The sequence below is a fragment of the Conger conger genome, chromosome 4 (assembly GCF_963514075.1).
Source record: "Conger conger chromosome 4, fConCon1.1, whole genome shotgun sequence".
NCBI classification, from domain to species: domain Eukaryota; kingdom Metazoa; phylum Chordata; class Actinopteri; order Anguilliformes; family Congridae; genus Conger; species Conger conger.
In genome coordinates, this window is record NC_083763.1 from 13,017,658 (window position 1) to 13,037,066 (window position 19,409).

At 43.5% G+C, this 19,409-nt stretch overlaps 1 protein-coding gene across 5 annotated transcripts; it reads left to right on the forward strand.

Annotated features, from left to right (window-relative positions):
* Positions 1-7,813: 7,813 nt before the first annotated feature.
* Positions 7,814-19,177, forward strand: plin3 (perilipin 3). Of its 5 annotated transcripts, none has more exons than XM_061240261.1 (9): positions 7,849-7,939; positions 9,802-9,902; positions 10,730-10,850; positions 11,734-11,929; positions 12,570-12,652; positions 14,174-14,405; positions 16,421-16,785; positions 17,693-17,911; positions 18,496-19,177. In XM_061240261.1, exons 3-9 carry the CDS (start codon positions 10,782-10,784, stop codon positions 18,637-18,639), a joined length of 1,308 nt encoding a protein of 435 aa, XP_061096245.1. In that variant the 5' UTR covers positions 7,849-7,939; positions 9,802-9,902; positions 10,730-10,781; the 3' UTR covers positions 18,640-19,177. The 5 variants fall into 5 exon arrangements, with proteins under 5 accessions (XP_061096247.1, XP_061096246.1, XP_061096245.1 ...); XM_061240265.1 differs by having other exon boundaries at positions 17,696-17,911; XM_061240264.1 differs by having other exon boundaries at positions 10,764-10,850.
* Positions 19,178-19,409: the final 232 nt, after the last annotated feature.

Sequence of the window (19,409 nt, forward strand, 5' to 3'; positions counted from 1 at the left end):
CAGAACTGCGGGCCCTTGGGTGCAACAATTACCATGATGGAGATCGCTGCCGTCAGACTCCTGTCCCGGAGAAGCTGTAGTGCCTGCTGGTTTTTCATGCGTTTAGCCGCTTAATTTAAGTCACTCATTGGTTGAAGAGTCCACACGCCCTCGTTTTTCCCGAGACCTTAATTGGCTGGTGATTTACAGGAAACTACATAAGACTTGTGGACACGGCGGATTTTCAGGGTATGGATTTGACATCCATGGACAACTACCATTTAATACTGCCATTTTGTTTTTGGAATGTTTTATTTTTTATTTTTTCAAGATTCTAAGTGAGTGTTCTAGAACTCCATTGCTTTCAGTTACCAGTAGTGATTGTGACATCAGCATTAGAATGTACAGTTAAGAATGTTCTGTTGCACCAAGTTCTTCAGATGGTGGTAAACAGTCCTTTGACTGTTTACCACCAATTTCCCAAACTCTGTTCCTGGAGATCTACCATCCGGTAGGCTTTCACCCGAACTCCAACAAAGCACACCTCATGCAACAGCTATACATCTCAGTTAACTGCTAATTCGTATGATCAGGTATGCCAAATCAGGGTTGGAATTAAAACCTTCAGGACAGTATGATCTCCAGGAGCAGGGTGGGGAGCCACTGGCATCCAGTGACACTTGAGCGTGAAGACTGAAACACAGGTCAGATATTCCCCCGGTCACATGTGCAGGAAACACGCCTGTGGCCCTACGTGTACGGGGCGAACAGGAAGCCGTGTGCCTGGAGAGAGATGGTCTGTTCCGCCCCGGGCCACAGTGCACGGAGGATTCCGCGCGGTTGGCCTCGAAATGAAATTACACGTTGTCACAGGTCTCAATTTCCCGCTGATTAGATGCCATCCCCAATAACCGCAGGTCCTTCAGGTGACAAACAGGCCCCTCCATTAGTGTTCGCAGGCAGACCCGTCTATTTTTCGCATGGTGCATTAAGACCACAGAGCTCCTTTGGGGCTTAATGAATTACGGTAACGAGATTGAGCACCGGTGGTGAAACAACACCACACACCCACCCCCCCTCCCAAGACCACTCAATCTGGGCCTGGTTAAAAAGCAGATTATATGATATTGTATGATGTCATACACTAAACCTGATCTGTTTCCCTGGAGATTCGGATCTGACCTGTGGCCCTGTGGCTATGGGAAGCTCTCTGCTGTATCTTCAGCTGGGATACTGCAGACTCTAGGCCTTTTTCCTCACCCATTTAGGGTCCCGTTGCAGAAATTAAACACTCTAAATATATACTGAAATCAAATATATCGACATACTAAACTCTTCAGAATAAATCAGATTTTGCAATATTTCTGGAGTAAAGAGAACACTGCTGTACTGTACATATACAAGTATTATTATATTTTCTAAGAATTCATATACCATATAAGAAGACATTCAATAGGCATGCAATGAATTGTAAATATATACACAATATACAAAATATACACTGTTATATATACAGCATATTGCATTTATTCCATGTCCAGTTGGGTTTACACGCTCCTTCAAGATGTAAGCCAATATATCCCAGTGATGATCACATCCATTTTATTCATTTGTAAAACACAAAATGGACCGCGTCCTTACCCTCCGGATAAGAACGCACTAAAAATAAAGGAGTGATTAGACGGAACACCCAGGATGCAAGGATCCTTTTGCATGGGCTCAGCGTCTGCATTTACTGTACAGATTAATTGTGGCTTTGTCAAGAGCACGGACACAAATTACATTAACAAGCGCCATCCCTTTATTTACAGTCCGCAGATCCTCCAGTATATTTACACTGGAGTCAGAATGGTAATGTAATTACTAGATATTTCCACTCGGTAGGCAGGCGTATTGATAAAAGACTATTCTGGTTTTGACCGGTCTGTCGATGACCCTGATGTTGCAATGAAAGGGAATCTGTCAGCGAGGCAGCGATCGGGCAGGGACTGCCGAGTGAATGCAGATTATAGATTCACCGGATAATCTGCGCGATTCTCCGCATTGTCACGGCGAACAAGAATTTCCTTGTCTAAATAGAGACCTCCTGTAATCCCTCCCAATAATGTAATAACATTTACTCATCGAGATTTACTCATAATAAATACAAATTCATTGGAAGATCGCTGGCAGGAGTATTTGGAAACACACGCGCATACAGATACAGACTCATTAAAATATCAATGCATTTCAGGCCTCTGTATTAGCGTACATCAGCAATTCTTTTTACCATCTTTTGGAAACCGCTTCTAGTGACATAACGACTGATAGGTTAAAAAAGCAACAACACATCAACCCACAGTGCGTTTCCAGAATACTGACACCATATTACTTCATTTGTGCAACATCAAATAGCATGAAGAACTATCTTTCTTACTGTAATTAATTTTTAAACACCGATTGGCCAGTTTATCATTTTAAATGTTTTATGTTTCAGATATGTAAAAGGTGATGTGCTAAGCATTTATATTTTTTGCACATTTTAATCGCTCTTTATGCACAATACGTTCCTGGAAAGGCGACAAGAATATCCAACATTAAATTCCAGCTCTTGCAACTGAAATCTGATGTTTATGTATTAGGTTTCATTATTTGTGTGGTTCCGGGCATTATCCAGCCTACTCCGTTATGTTGATTACATCACACATTTAGTATATCACATATCTTAATGGCGGTGTGTCTATATTGAATCAAATGACACCAATACAATACCAGCTGCGAGCAGCTCCTACCACATTAATCTTTCCGGAATAGGCTCGGTGCACAGCACTGCAGGCCACAGGGTTACTTCCTGGTTGAATTCTCAGTACATGCCTAAGGCAATGTGTGAAGAATGAGCAAGTTAAGGTTTGACTAAAGTATAAGCTGTGAATGGTGCTTCATGGCAGCCTGTAGAATAGGAGCCCTAATACACTCAGGTAGGTCGATATACAGGGGCGGCCTGTAGCCTAGTCGCTAAGGTACATGACCGGGACCCACAATGTTGGTGGTTCAATCCCCGCCACGATAAGATCCGTGCAGCCGGGCCCTTGAGCAAGGCCCTTAACCCCACATTACTCCAGCGGGGATTGTCCCCTACTAAGTCTAATCAACTGTAAGTTGCTTGGGATGAAGGCGTCAGATAAATAACATGTAATGTAATGGTGCCACAAGCCACAAAAAACTAAAAAGAGTAAAATGACAAAGCAAGACCAGTGGAGTCTTGAGGAATGGAGACGACAAACAGTGTTTCCCCCAAAATTGCTTCAATGGCTTATCCTCCATACATTCACCACATGTTTGTATGTATCAGGGTTCCCACTGTAGTAACTGGGCCATCGTTTATTAATGCTGAAAATGCAGTGTTACACACGGGATTCGAACCAAACTCATGAGCCCCAGTGGTAGTAGATTTCATTGCTTTTGACCTCAGTCAAAAGTTTAAAAGAAAAAAAAGTTGGCACCCATACGGAGAATATGCAGCTTCCAAACATCAAAGGAAACACAGAATTCGATCCCAGCACTCCATACAAGCGAGAGAAACGTCCCACAGAGCGCCGTCACACTAATGTCTGATTATGCGCACATTGGTATTCCGAGCATACTTATCTACTTATTTTGATTTATTTATTTATTTTGCTGACTGGTGATCCTGAATATGAATATAAATTAATTTCATGGCAAGAGCTGAGAGAAACAGCTTTGCGGAAACAGTCACCCACAGCTCCGGATAGGATATTAGCATAAGGCTCCCCCAGAGTTTTGTTTTAATGGCGGCTGCATTAATGCGGAAAAACCCATATAACGGAAACTCTTTAACAACTGAAATTGCATTGCAAACTCCTGATGAATCGACGAGGAGCAGGAGCTTAAGGACCTGAGATAATGCTGTGATGGAAAGTACTGGGACAACACACTCTGAGCCGTCCAGTGTGTTCACGTTCCCTCGGTCATATCCATAGAATAACTATTACTATTACTACAACTACTCATAATAACAATATTCATAATAATCATCGTCATCAGCAGCTGCCCTGCGATGGACTGGCGACCTGTCCAGGGTGTATTCCTGAATTTCGCCCAATGTATGCTGGGAAAGGCATGGATGGATGGATCATCATCAGCAGCATGTGAACTGTGAAATAAAATCAGGGCTAATATAAAAAATATATGTCAAAATATAAACGAGCCTGTTTGTATTCTTGCCTCTCGCCAAATGCATGCTGAGATAGGCGCCAGCTAACCCGCGACCAGGAGTAAACGGGTAAGATAATGGGTGGATGAAACAAAAAAAAACAGGTGATTTGTCCTGTATAAAAGAGGTGATGTATAAATGGTTAAACTTTTATTTTTTGTTTGGATTGCCACCACTTTTACGAGATGTACAGGCAATGCAACTGTGCATATTTGCATGTAATTATCTCTTATCTGTTTCTGCTCCATAAATTCACCTTCAGACTAATCCTAGACCATAGAAATTGCACATTTAATGCGTTCCTTTTCTTCATTGTTTAATAACTTGGGAACGAACAAATAATGATATCATATAAAAACAAAGTGTTATGGTAATACTGCTTCGCTCTCTTTATAATGAGTAAACAGTTCATCATAAACTGACAGTCGTATCTCCTCGATAAGGGCGGCAGTGAAGTCATGTGGTTTAAGATCTATATGAGTCGCGACTGCCCCCTTGTGTTTACAATGAAAACCACAACCAATGTCTGTTGTTGGCAGGCTGAATCTCGTCGGTGAGTAGTTGGTCTCATATGGTTTTGATATCCACAGAAATCATAACTGCATCCAAGTGGAACAAGTGACTCAGTGTCTCTCCGGGCTGAAATCAGTATTGTGTGCACGGGTTCGTTGGGAGTTCCTAACAGACCTGGCGGAGTTTCCCGGGAACGGCCCCTACGCGCTAGCCAAAGATTAGCCAACCGACATGTGTAAGACATTGTCTACATCCGTGAAATGAATGAGACGAATATCAGAACAGTAGGGCAGACTGTCGGTGTTCCTTCCATAATATGGAGCCGCGGGGCAGTACGCATCCAGTAAGGAACAATAGCTAGTTCCTCTGCAGTACTAAAATTAAAATCGGCTCCCCGTTATGGACGAGTGGCGTGGACGGCTGCCAAAACAATAACGAATAACATCAAGCAATAACATTGCTAACAGTTGTTTTGGATGCAGTTCAAATGTCGAACGAAAGAATGAACGACCAACAGGAGGGGAAAACACAGGTGCACAGACGGGCGCAGGGGACACTCCAAAAAAAACAAAAAAACATGCGAGCACAAGACGAACTCTCAACTGGAACAGGTGACAAGGACATGTCATCCAGGGCCCAAGTGGTGGTATGATCGCCCCACTTGGACCAGCACCAGGGCTGTACTGTAACGGCCATTGAGGACACAGAGGTCATGGATATTTTTTCCCATGTCCATTTCCAAAGCCTATATCCAATTCATTTATGAGTTGAATGAATGGGCCTAGTGGTTAACGTTTTCTCAAATGTAAGCCTATATCTGGGAGCATGTGTACAGCATGCCCTGAGGATACCCTGGCCTAACCCCCCACGCCCACCCACCGCACACCCACTTCAGGGTCTCTTGCCCTCAGGAGTTTTTAGGCCCTGGTTACGTCCTCATCAGGAGGAGATGGTGCAGTTTTGGAATAAACTGGACCAACATTAATCCTGCAGCCTAGTGGCAAAGGCACATGACTGGGACCCGGAAGGTTGGTGGTTCAAGCCCCGGTGTAGTCATGATATGATCAGCACAGCTGTTGGGATCTTGAACAAGGCCTTTAACCCCACAGTGCTCCAGGGGGGATTGATGCCTGCTTAATCTAATCAACTGTAAGTCGCTTTGGATAAAAGCGTGAGCTATATAACAAATTATTATAATATATAATTCCATTAGATGTTACTTCTGGGGTAGTGCTGAAGACGGTGCATGTTTGATCCCCAGGTGGGAAACTGTTTTTGTAGCCTTAAACAAGCTACTTAACCTGAATTGCTTCAATATCCAGCTCTGTACAATACATCTTAAAATGTCTGCTAAACATCTGCTAAATTCTTAAATATGAAATGGTAAATATTGAGACAAATACTAATGAAATTAAGACATTCTTTATCATCTCTTTTTGTATAGCCAAACTGCATGTTTATAATTTATTCTGTATAGCATTTGTAACTTCACCTGTCGGCCGAGTTATATTCGAAATGTACAGTGAGTAGGACTTCACAGGAAAGTGAAATTAAATTTCATGAAATATAATTCAAAAAATGTCATAGCCATGAAGTGGAGGTCTGTAACTATATTAACAGCTGCGGTGAATATTAAAAATGTATTGGATCATTTTGCAACCTTTCAAGCACCCAAATGTTATATCGTTCCAATACTCTGTAGGCCTCTGCAACAGTGGCACTGGGAAAGTGTGAGCAGATGTTTCATTAACATTTTATCGCCTCAAAACTGTTATTATTCCATGTAGTCGGTGAGGATTCTATTCATATTACAGATAGCACTTTCCATAGATTTCAATATCTTTTTTTCAGAAATGGCGTGGGGGTAAATTTTTGTTCTGTAAGGAACACATTTTCCAAATGAACCCTTAAAGTACTATAATGTTCTGTTTCAAGGCTTAGAGAGTTTAGGCCCAGCAGTTAATATGCATCAACAAAATGAATGAATCTGATCACAATCACACCCTCTTCATCATTTGTGTTGAGTGTTGAGTGTTTTAGTTCTATGTAGCTACTCTATGTCTTTAATATCATTATTCTAAGTTATCATTCATTAATAATAGTAATATAATGTATGAATGTGTAAATGCAATCTCTGTAATTTTATTTCTTAATGTGATTTACACTCACCAAGCACTTCATTAGGAACATTTTTACTTTATTACGCCTACTTATGGGTGGCACGGATGGTGCAGTGGGTAGCACTGCCGCCTCACAGAAAGGAGGTCCTGGGTTCGAATCCCTGTCGGCCGGGGCCTCTCTGTGCGGTGTTTGCAAGTTCTCCCCGTGTCTGCATGGGTTTCCTCCGGGTACTCCGGTTTCCTCCCACAGTCCAAAGACATGCAGGTTAGGCTGTTTGGAGAGTCTAAATTGCCCATAGGTGTGAGTGAATGGTGTGTGTGTGCCCTGCAATGGACTGGCGACCTGTCCAGGGTGTATTCCTGCCTTTTGGCCAATGTATGCTGGGATAGGCTCCATCCCCCCAGCCCCCCTGCGACCCTGTTCAGGATAAGCGGGTTAAGATAATGGATGGATGGATGGACACCTACTTATGCATGCGATTATGTAATCGGCCAATTGTGTGGCAGCAGTGCAATGCATACAATCATGTAGATACGGGTCAGGAGCTTCAGTTAATGTTCACATCAACCATCTGAATGGGGGAAAATGTCACCTAAGTGACTTTGACCATGGGATGATTGTTGGTGGCAGACAGGGTGGTTTGAGTAACTCAGAAACTACTGATCTCCTGCGATTTTCATAGACATTAGTCTCTAGCGTTTGCAAAGAATGGTGAAGGTGAGAGGTCAGAGGAGAATGGCCAGACTGGTCAAAGCTGACAGGAAGGTGACAGTAATGCAAATAACCACACCTTACAACAGTGGTATGCAGAACACACAACGCACCATAACTCTTAAGTGGATAAGCTACAGCAGTAGAAGTCTAAAAAATAAGTCTAATAAATACATAATAAAGTGCTCAGTGGGTGTATGCAATTATTTAATTTCGTGTATGACGACTACTTCACGTTGTCGCCGTTAGTGATTGGCTAGCTCCCGCAACTTTTTTGACAGACCCGCCTTTCACGGCCATGTGCAATTGTTGCGAAAGTGACGAGGACATAAGGTCCTGTTAGTCCAGAGGGGTCCGGAAGCGCAGGTCAGCGGAGGACGTCTCGATTGGAACAGTGCTACAGTGAGTCTATGTACAGTCGTGTGTGTGTGTCGCTATTGTGCTAAACGTATTTAACCTCAAAACAAAGTCATACATTAACTAGGGTAGCCTACTTTTCGTTCGCATAGCGAGTTGGGTACTGACGTGATCTTTTACTTATTCGATTTTCGTAATTAATGCTGCGTACTAACGCGGCAGTGAGAGCAATTGGGTGAATTAACTAACTTTCGCTAAGTTATTTACTTTTGATAGCCGACAAACGATAGGCTAGTTAGCTAATTTATTTCAAGTTCAAGTTTCGAATTGATAGTTTTTATACTTTCAGGCGAACGCACGGGAACACGCCCTCCCTCCGTAGTAAAAGTAAACTGGGAAAAAAACAAGAAAACTACAGATTCGTTCATGTGAATGATGTTTCTTGCGTGCTTGTTCAGTTGGTAGAGGTCATGTCCCCGCAGATTAAGTTTGCCCCGTTTTGGAGTATGAAGGCACAATAGTCCGTGCGTGCTTCTTGCTTACATTTCAGAATGTTAAATCCGAGCTCGTGCTTAGTGTAATTATCGTTCCAGGACGGCATCCGTTTGAAAGCGGAAACTGAAACTATTATTTTGTATTTGAATGGTCTGGGCTATTTTTCAAGCTAATATCTTATGTACATTGTATCAAATCCATATTCACGAAAAATACCACACTTATTATTTTGGTAACTGATTTGCAGGGAAATAATGATAATGATAATAGCTTACATTTGTAATTTTTTCCTTTCATGATCTCAAACTGCTTTCCAGTATGGTGACAGAGTTTGTCTGAGTTGCATTGGCCTTTGACAGTAATTCCAATACTGTTATACTTTGCCTTTCATTTTTCTTTTGCATCGATATCTGCTGCCATCTCTGCTATCGGCATTTATGCTACTTCTTGCAAGGGCTTTATCTGATGCCTTGCCCTCTCTCTCGGCCTCATTATCTGATAGCCAGAAGAAAAATTGTCCTCAGCCTATGGGGTTACACAGACACGCACAGTAGAGTAAAGTCCAGGCTCATAACAGCGATCCTTTGGCCCACTTTTATTTCGGCTGTCATCCATCTCGCTGCCAGTGCATGCTTAAGCCAGAACCGCCGATAAAGTGATAGCTGAGCCCCTTGTTACTGCGCTTTCCACTTAAAAAAAAATCCCCCCGCACGCATTAGGCCGATATTTGCCGCCGCGAAGTGTCTGCATTTTAAACCTTCCCTGTGTTTAAATAGTGTGCTGTCAAAGACGCGTCTATTTCCACCACCCCACTCGCACTATTTATTTTTATTTTTATGAGAATTCTCAAGAGAAAATAACTTCAATTCATGTTTTATTCACCACTTGGTGTCCAATTTGGAACGGTTTGAGAGTCGTGGCTGCTGCATTCTTTAACAGTGTCTTATGACACCATTAATGTGCATAAAAATATGCCGTTGTCTCCCAGCAGATGTAGTTGCGAGCAGAAGATTGAACATGTGGAAGGGTATTTTGTTCAATGTTTTCCAATATAAGGTTCCAGATGTAGACCTATATAGTGTAGTACACATTAAAAAATGCATATTGTATTTAGCGCATACTTGTCCATTGGAAGTGATACATCTTTCTGCAACAGCGGAGAAGATTGGAATGGACAAGTATCACTTTGCCTTCTGCACAATATTTGGAACAGTTTTTTGTCTCTCTTCCAGATTTCCCTGAATATCAATGCAGTGCCTTGTTTGTGTTCCAATAATTTGTTTGAAAGAACTGTGGTTTCTTTAGAGAGGGGGTGCGCTACGAGGGCCGATCCGTTTCAGGATTTCGTCCCAACTTCTGCTCTTAGTTATTTAATTATCATAACCACATCGTGATCTGACTTTTGTGTTTAGCTACAGCCGCAGACTGCAAGTGTATCCGAGAGACTTTACTGTGCTCAAGTACAGGAGGGAGCCAGCGTAGTTTATGGAGCCGTCTGAAAACTAAAACAAAGGTAATCGGTTTCAGAAAAACCAGCATGCCAATCAGCCCTCAGGGACTGCATTGTGCACCCCTGCCTTAGAGTGTTGTAAGACTCCAGAAATGTCTCTGAATGTTTTGACTGAATGTTTGACTGTTTGGCCTTCATTTCTCAGTTGGTTGGCAACAAGGCACACAGTGTCACAAGAATAACTTCTAAATCAAATGCAACTGACTCAACCTTTAGGCTCATGCCACTCAAATATTGTTTGTTTGTTTGACCTTGCGTCCCGATTCCTAACTCTACCCTCTATCTGGTGTTACAGTCTAACATTTACGAGGGATACAATTGATCACTAATTGCATAATTAGTGAGATTATTGTGCCAATCGAATGCCTACAGCGCCCCATGAGGATTTAGAATGCATTGCACACTGAAATCATTTTGGGTCACGTACCACAGATGAGCTGGTGTCCCTTGTTATCGGTCAGTGGTTGAGCTGGCTTAAGTCGCCACCTCAAATTGGAGCCCAACCTATAGAAGATCCTGATTGATCAGGAGTAGCCATTGGTTTATTGGTAAAGCCCATGCTTGGAATTCAGGCTAGCTTTCTCACATCAAGAGTGGCAAACCTGTCAGGCACACAGCCATGGCCGTTGCTATTGGCATGAAAGGTGGTGACGATTCTAGGAGGCCCACAGCAAAACAAAACTTCCAGTAGGAAAGCCTGGTGCGTTGTCGAAAGAGAAAAAGACACATTTTCCTTTTGACCGGGGAAGACCAAAGCAACATCAGCACTGTGTAGTTGTTCATCTGCAAGGTCTTGTTCTTCATCTCTGAAAGCAGAATATTTCTGACAGGGTTCTCTCTCCGGTCCCGACGTTCTGTTATCAGACAGTGTGCTATCCGACTATGATGGAAGAAGAGAAGACCCCGGAGGTCAGTGCAGCTGTGGAGGAACCTGAACCCATGGAGCAGCAGGTAAGATCCACTTATCGCCCATAAACAGAGCCTCATCCAGGGATACTCAGATCTGATCCGAATCAATAGCATTGCTCAACCAATGAACTATCAGGTAGGAAATAAATCCCACAGAACCACTGGCCTTGAGGGCCAGATTTGATTATCCCTGGCCTAATCCCTCACCCATTCTGGTTTTTATCTGCATTTTCAGTTTCCATTTCCATTTAGTTTGCCGATGCTTTTAATCAAAGTGACGTACAATTCCTAGCAATGGCTTTCTATAGCCAGGAGCAAGTCTAGTTCACACGGTAAACAAGTCAATAAAGTTATGGCAAATCATAAACAAGAAAGAAGGCAGGATTACAAGATATGATAAAGAGCTACAAGATCAAGATGAAGATACATGTGCCACATAAAAGTGCGAGACAAAGATGAAAGTGCAACTTGACAGTGCTAGAAGTGTGATACTACAGTCGATTGGGGTAACCCTGCAGGGAGTAGAGGTAGTCACGGTACAGTCTAAATAGATGTGTCTTGAGACCATGACATTACATTACAGTACAATACATTACATTACATGGCATTTAGCAGACGCTCTTATCCAGAGCGACGTACAACAAAGTTGCCGCCGCGAAGTGTCTGCATTTTAAACCTTCCCTGTGTTTAAATAGTGTGCTGTCAAAGACGCGTCTATTTGCGCTTATATTATTGCAACAGAATGACCATGAAGGCTATTTGAGGATAATTTATGACAGAATTACACCCCAAATGGCCCTAAAAATTGTGTCAGATTAATCCAGAAGGTCATTGAGCAGATATTTACAGTCCTCGTGTCAGATTGGCCCTTAAGGTGTTTGTCCTGCTAGTAGGTTGAGGTGAACAAAGGTTCTCTTTGTGGCAGAGTGTGATGTCACGGCTGGGCAGCCTGCCATTGGTCAGCTCGGCCTGCGGCATGGTGTCCAGCGCCTACACCACCACCAAGGAGGGCGTGCCGCTGCTGAAGGGGGTGATGGAGGTGGCCGAGAGCGGGGTTCAGATGCTGGGCTCCGTGGCATCCTCCGGGTCCAAACCGCTGCTGGACAGACTGGAGCCACAGAGTGAGTCGCACCTGCGGGGAAGTGATGACCAGACGCTTGTGTGCATCACATGATCTTCAATCTTAATAACTTAATAACTAGCCGTTGTCTCAAGTCACTGTGGTCTGTCAGTGAGATTTGGTCTATTTGGGCATAGCACTGCAAAAAAAACCCGGAAAAATAAGTCTTAAATCTTGACATGTATTTTGTCTTATATTTAGACTTAATTCTTATTTCTATTACTTTTTTTTGCTTTGACAATGAGGTGAGTTTGACTGATTTCAAGATTTGCCTATGGGGTAAGGAAAAAACTTAAAACAAGCTAATATTGTTTACTTGAGAGAAAAAAGATTTTAAGCCTCATTACAAGACAAAATTTGTGATCAAATAAGACGTGATACTGTATAATGCAATGCATTTTGATTTGTGAGTAGCCTGTAGTAGTTTTTAGCCAATTTAAACTTAAATTTAAGTTTGTAGTTTTATGTTTCAGTTGGCTTGATTTACCACCTCCAGCTGGAGCTCCGCCCACACAAAGGAAGGAACTGACTGTTATTGGCTTATTACCAAAGCACATCCTGAACTTTTGAAAGATTATCGAAGTGGCATAATACGTCTCCCTCTGTCTCCCCACTCTCTCTCCCTCTCTCTGTCTGAAAAGTTGCTGTGGTGAACGAGTATGCCATGATGGGATTGGACAAGGCAGAACAGAGTATTCCGATCCTCCATCAGCCTGCTGACAAGGTGAGATGTGATTGGCTGATCCCTGACCTCAGGGTGAGATCACCAGTGACTGTAAATAAGGCATACACGTAGGTTTGGGGAAGACCAGAATAAGTGTTTTGTCTTATTTAGCAAAAAAACAAAAAAACATAGAAATAATATTTCAAAAATTAAACTAAATTACTTCCTGAGGCTGACTTACTATTTTGGCTTCTGCAGTGAACTGCACGGCATTTTTCTTCTGTCTGACTTTAAGTTTTCCCTAACATTGTCTAAGAAGCTAATTAGTTACCTTACGTTGACAGGGTGTCAGTATATCTGTGGCTATTTAAAGCACTGCATCCTCAGAGCTTCCTTGTCCGCCTACAGTAGCGTCTAACCTTATGTTGTAGTCTGTACTCTTGGGCAACTTGTATAATTGTGTAAATAAACACATTTATAAACTTCTGTTCAGCCAAGCCCACAGCTGTATTCTATCATATGCTGAGTGCGCTGGAAGGTTTTTTTAATTTTTATTTAATTTTCAGTTTTTATTACAAATAAACAAAAAAAAGAAAAAACATAAAATCCTTCATCTTGCAAATGTTAATATTCATAACATATTAAATAACAGAGCTTCAGTGGTATTATCATCCTGAGTCTGAGCTCCGGGTGTGAACTATAAAAATGAATTATGCTTTTTAATATTAGTGCTTTATGGTAGCGTTTTTGCTGTGTGTGTGTGTGTGTGGTGTGTGCATGGGTGTATGTGTGTGTTTGGGTGTGTATGTGTGTGTTGTGGGTGCATGTGTTAATGTGTGTGTTTGGTTTGTATGCGGTTTGTGTCTGCGCGGGTGTGTACATGGCGTGTCTGTGTGGTGTGTGAGGGTGCATGTGTTTGTGTGTGTGTGTGTGTGTCTGGACGGGTGTGTAAATGCTGTGTGTGTGTGTGTATGTGTGTATGTGTGTGTTTGTGTGTGTGTGTGTGTGTCTGCGCGGGTGTGTACATGGCGTGTGTGTGTTTGGGTGTGTGTGTGGTGTGCAATGGTGCATGTGTTTATGTGTGTGTGTCTGGGCGGGTGTGTAAATGGTGTGTTTGTGTGTGTGTGTCTGTGTGTGTGTGTGTGTGTGTGTGTGTCTGCACGGGTGTGTACATGGCGTGTGTGTGTTTGGGTGTGTGTGTGGTGTGCGATGGTGCATGTGTTTATGTGTGTGTGTGTCTGGGCGGGTGTGTAAATGGTGTGTGTGTGTGTGTGTGTGTGTATGGGCGGGTGTGTAAATGGGGTGTGTAAATGGGGTGTGTGTGGTGTGTTTGTGTGTGTGTGTGGTGCATGTGTTTATGTGTGTGTGTGAGTGTGTGTGTACATGGTGTGTGTACATGGCGTATGTACATGGTGTGTGTACATGGTGTGTGTCTCTCCAGGTGGTGTACATGGCGTATGTACATGGTGTGTGTACATGGTGTGTGTCTCTCCAGGTGGTGTACATGGTGTGTGTACATGGTGTGTGTACATGGTGTGTGTCTCTCCAGGTGGTGTACATGGTGTGTCTCTCTCTCTCCAGGTGATGTCGGACACGGTGGGTAAGGTGTACCAGTCGGTTTCCGGGGCTAAGGAGGCGGTTACCGGGGTGATGATGGGTGCCGTGGAGATGACCCGGTCCGCGGTGAGCGGGGGCCTGAGCACCGTTATGGGGTCCCGCGTGGGACAGATGGTCAGCAGCGGGATGGGCCTTGCCCTGACCCACTCTGAAGACTGGGTGGACCAGAACCTTCCGCTGTCCGAGAGGGAACTGGGTGAGTGAGGCCGGATCTGGGAGCCTAACCTGGGCCAAACACACAACTGTGCTGTTCTGGGTGTGAATTCCTCCTGGGATCTATATCCTTCCACCAATCCTTATAATTGAGTACCATTCTGAAATATTCTGTGCATATCTCTAATATCTTCATGTTTCATTTTCATGTTGGTGGCTAAAATGCACACGAAGGAGGTGAATTTTGTTCTGAGCGTTGGTAAAAATAGCGGTTTAAGAACCTGCATCGGTTTTTACTTGTACTTTAAAGTTTTCTAAATGCAGAGGTGGAAAGTCCAAGGCTCAGTAAGTAGAAGTCCTTTCATGCGTTTCTTTCACCCATGAGCTCAGCCGGCTAATTTCACTAATTAGTTCTACCTCCTGGCTGAAGAATTGTGCTAATTAGCGAACCTAGGTGATTGGAACAAAATACTTTTTCCCCCCACTCTCGCTGAACCTGGATTTTGCACCTCTGTGCCCGTCTAGTATTTGACCCAGGCTCTGACTAGTGCTGCTCCCCACAGCAGTGATGGATGATAACACCAGTGATTCAGGCCTCTCAGGCTCATCGAACCATCAGATAAGATCAAGTGTCTTAAGAGGTCACTGCGGTGTACCTCTCAGCGCGGTAGGAAGTCGATCTGCATCTTTTCTCGGCGTTGTCAGTACAATCGGCGAAATGTCTTTCTTTCCTCGCTGTAAAAATATGGCTGCATTAACCCGGTGTCATAAAAACCGTGTCGTTCGTCTATATTCAATGCAGTCTCCTGTCGGCTGCACATGAATCTTACTCTCTGCTCAGGAGGACAGTCTGAAAATATCTGCCTGCGGGATTGTGCACAGATATAACTGGTCATGAGCGCATAACGGCACCGTTTTTCATCGACTTCGTGCTTTATTGATACTGCTTTTTTTATTGATATAAAAGACACTGCAAAAAAGACCTGTCTCAACAAGTGTTTTAGTCTTGTACTGAGACATGAAATATATTTTTTAATTCAAGTAGCTGTCTGTCTCCAGCATATTCGTTCGCTTGTTTTAAGCTATTTTTCGCTTGTCATGTGAAAATGTCATCCCTTTGGCACATCTTGAAATTAGTCACATTGTGTCCCCCAGTTGGCATTCTGTTCGTCTTAGCAAGTAGCAGTAAAAGTACAATTTTAAGGCTAAATATAAGCGAAAAACGCTTGTTAAGATTGACTTGTTTTTTGGGGTTTTTCAGTGCAGTGGTGGATCATTTAACATTGCACTTATAATCCTGAACAGGGTACTTAAGAGATTTTCTCAGGTTGCGATGATGTTTATTTTCTCCTTCAGAGACACTGAGAGACACCTGGGACTTTAAGCATCAGCAAACAGTGCTCATCTGAGCAGATGTTCACAAGAGTACCGTTTATGTATTTATTCATTTGTTAGGGACACACACAAGTCAACACACGTACTGAGCTGAAGCAGTGTTCAGTGTGCTGTATGTGTGTTCATTCCCTGGGCTCATTTCAAGCAGCAATGTCTTGCTGTACTTTATTGACAGCTTACACTGCAAAAACCAAAAAATATCTCAATAAATATTTTAGTCTTATAAATAATTTAGACTTAAATTCTTATATCTCTTCCTTTTATTCGTAAATACGACAAAAAATGTTGCTCAAGCAGTTTGACTCATTTCGAGATTTGCCTACGGGGTAAGAAAATTTCACTTGTCAAGCAAACAGTAACTTAAAACAAGCTAATATACCGCTTGAGAGATTAAAAACAAGACTTTAAGACTCATCACTAAGGATTACATCACTTGGTGAGACAGACTGCAAAAAAGTCTATCTACCCTCTTCAGGTCTTCAGGCCTTGTGGTGTGAACCTCTAACGTGGCACCGATTTGAGTGTAGCCGCTATTCTTGTCTGTGGCTCCAGTGTTGGTCTTCTATGTTAGATAAAAAGCAGGCTAAAACGATTGGTGGATGTTTAAGTTTAATCTAAAAACAGTACATGGTGACACATTCTTCCCTGGACATTCTTCCTCAGCCGCTCTGGCTGAGCCTGCCCCAGATGCGGAGGCCGTGGTCCAGGCGGCAGGCGGCTCTAGCCCCAGCAGTTACTTCGTGCGCCTGGGAAAGCTGTCCTCCAAGGTGCAGGAGCGCGCCCTGGAGCAGTCCCTGGCCAAAGCCCGACGGGCCCGGGACGTCTCCCACGCGGCCGTGGCCCAGATCGGGAGCACCCTGGACCTGCTGGAGGGCGCGCGCTCCACCCTGGCCACGGCCAACGCTCAGCTGGGGGGGGCACCGGAGCAGCTGATGCAGCGCTGGGCGGAGTGGCAGCAGGCCCTGCCGAAAGAGAAGGAGGGACAGGCGGAGGAGAAGGACGAGAAGAGTGAGGGCGACCAGGGCGAGGTAGGAGAGGCCTCGGATTCAGTCCTCAGTTATTTATGGTAGCTGCAGCTGAACTGCCTTAGCTAACGTGTAAGGTGAATGTTTGTTGTCATTTTAACCCTTGAAGGTGCAAATCTGTGATTAGAACATTCCGACATTCCGATGTCGTAATCAGTACTGGTAATTGAATGCAATGGAGTTCTAGAACACTGACTTGAATGGAATGTTGAAAACGGCAAACGGCAACATTCCAAGACAACCTGCTCTTCAAAGGGTTAAATCAGCAGCCGATTCAGACCCAGGAAACCAGGAAACCATGCTATCAGCTGTTTCAGTTGAGCAAGGAAGTTCTGATTCACTACTGAAGCCTGCATACCCTACGGCACCCTTGTAGCAGGAGTGAACACTGCTGGTTTAATTCATTATTTTGCATGTATTCTTTACATACTCAACCAGTTTAGCAGGTTTTAAATATTATATATTTGGAGATTTGCCTCTTTTTTTTTTTTTGTTCCAAATAATGAGGATTGCTATCCAGAGCTCACTGCCAGTATGATGTCACTTACAATTGCGGTCCTGTGTTGAGCTGTGAAGTTGGCATGACCTGTTCTTGTGAATGTAATGTTGTGATTGGAAAATCTAGCAATGTGAATATTGGAGATGATGGAATGACATTGTGTGCGTGTGTGTGCATGTACATGGATGTATCTGTGCTGTGCACATGTGTGTGTGTGTGTGTGTGCATACATGTGTCTGCGTGTGTGTGTGTGTTTGTCTGCGTACATGTGTGTGTGCATGTGTGTGTGTGTGTGTGTGTGTGTGTGTATGTGTATGTGTGTGTGTGTGTGTGCGTGAGACCGATGAGCCCATACGCACATAAGCACCCTGTCAGTATCACACACCACATGCTGTCCACCTGTCTCTCCAGCAGCTGGAGTGGCGAGCTCTCTCCATGGTGCGGGGTCTCAGTGGGCAGGTGCAGTCCGCATGCTCCGGGGTGGTGTCGAGCGCTCAGGGGCTCCCTGGAACCGTGCAGGAGCAGCTGGCCAACGCCCGTCAAGTGGCCAGGGAACTGCACTCGTCCCTGGGCAGCACCAGCACCCTGTCCCCCCACATCCTGGAGCAGACTCGACTCCACCTGGCACAGGTACAGACCTGCATGGCCACACCTCATTTCTGTCTCACTTAAAGGTCCCATATTGTGGAAGATTTCCCTTGCTACGTGGATTATAAAGGAGTTGTAGGTGCTATAAATACACTGTGAAAGTATCAAGGTGCACAGTCTCCAAAGAAATCCACACAAACCGTATTAATAAACTGTCTAATACTGTCTAAACATTTAAATAAGTTGCTTGGACTTCCGTAACTTTATGACATCACTACTATACGCTCATTTGCATATGTTTTCCATTTGCATATTGTTCCGCCTTGTAGCCAGAACAAATCCAAGCGCTGGGCACAGACGGCCTTCAGTTTCTTGCAGAGCTAGCCTGCCAAACAGAACAGAGGTCCATTATTAATGAGCCTTTAAGACACAGTCACAAACAGTCTGTTCTTGGTAAACTGGCACACACTTACCACACTGGCAATATTTATGTCTTATTTTGCAAAAAGGTAATAGAAATAAGATTTTAAGTCTAAATATAACACTAAAACACATGTTGAGATTGACTTTATGTTTTTTGCAGCGTGTGGTTTAGATGAATTTAGTCTGTTGTCTTTTTTTCACAGGTTCAACGCTCTCTGGATGGCGTGACAGAATACCTTCTCAACAACACCCCCCTCAACTGGCTGGTGGGACCGTTTGCCCCTCAAATCACAGAGAGTGGGGAGGGAGAACCTGGAGAGAAGGACACCCCAAAACAGGGCCAATGAGCTGTACAGGGGGGAGGAGATGTGTATCTGATAACTGAACATCCTGTTCTTTTTCAACAAGAAAAGAGCGTGTCACAGCTTCAGTAGTGCTTTTAATAAATACAAATAAATATTGCTATTGTTTACGATATAGAGTCTGTTGCCTGACACCGGTACAGTATATGTAAAGAGTGCCATTCGTGAAATTGTAAATTATTTTCATTGGAAAAAAAGGAATTGATTTGAGCAGAGTTCATACACTCACAGACCTTACAGCGGAGACTGTTAGGTTTGTTTATTGCCATTTGCACACTGTGCCTTAAAAATGAGTAAATCAATACTTTTCTTAATAATACTGGCTGTTGACAAGTCTGCGTGCAATATGTACCTATCCTTTAAACTTCAACAGATGGTGTTTACTGTATGCGTGTGTGTGTGTTATCCCTGATTTGATGTAATGTCCCACTGCTATTAATATATAAAATGCATGTGGTTTCCCTTATTCGATGTGCTTACCTGTAATTAAGAAAAGACCCTCATTAAAAAAATGTCAAAGCCCTTTTCTCTCCCCTGTTTGGTGCTTTAATTCAGCCCATAATTACCCCATTTGGACACTGTACATAATACTGAAGGGGCAAATGCTGCTTACAAGGGAAAATGTTTGTGGCATGAGCACGGGAACGGCAAATGCGGTGAGGTTGCACCAAGCTGGCCTGTAAGGGGAGTTCATTAAAAATGATGGGCTTGGCTTGAACATGCCATACCTCTAGGGGGCGATTGTGGGGTGGAAA

Excerpts from the sequence above, each read along its gene's own strand:
- plin3 (XM_061240263.1), top strand. The coding sequence starts at position 10,782 with ATGATGGAAGAAGAGAAGACCCCGGAGGTCAGTGCAGCTGTGGAGGAA. Across the intron at positions 16,786-17,692 it reads GTGAGGGCGACCAGGGCGAG|CAGCTGGAGTGGCGAGCTCT; the intron begins GTAGGAGAGGCC and ends CTGTCTCTCCAG. Across the intron at positions 17,912-18,495 it reads CTCGACTCCACCTGGCACAG|GTTCAACGCTCTCTGGATGG; the intron begins GTACAGACCTGC and ends TTTTTTTCACAG.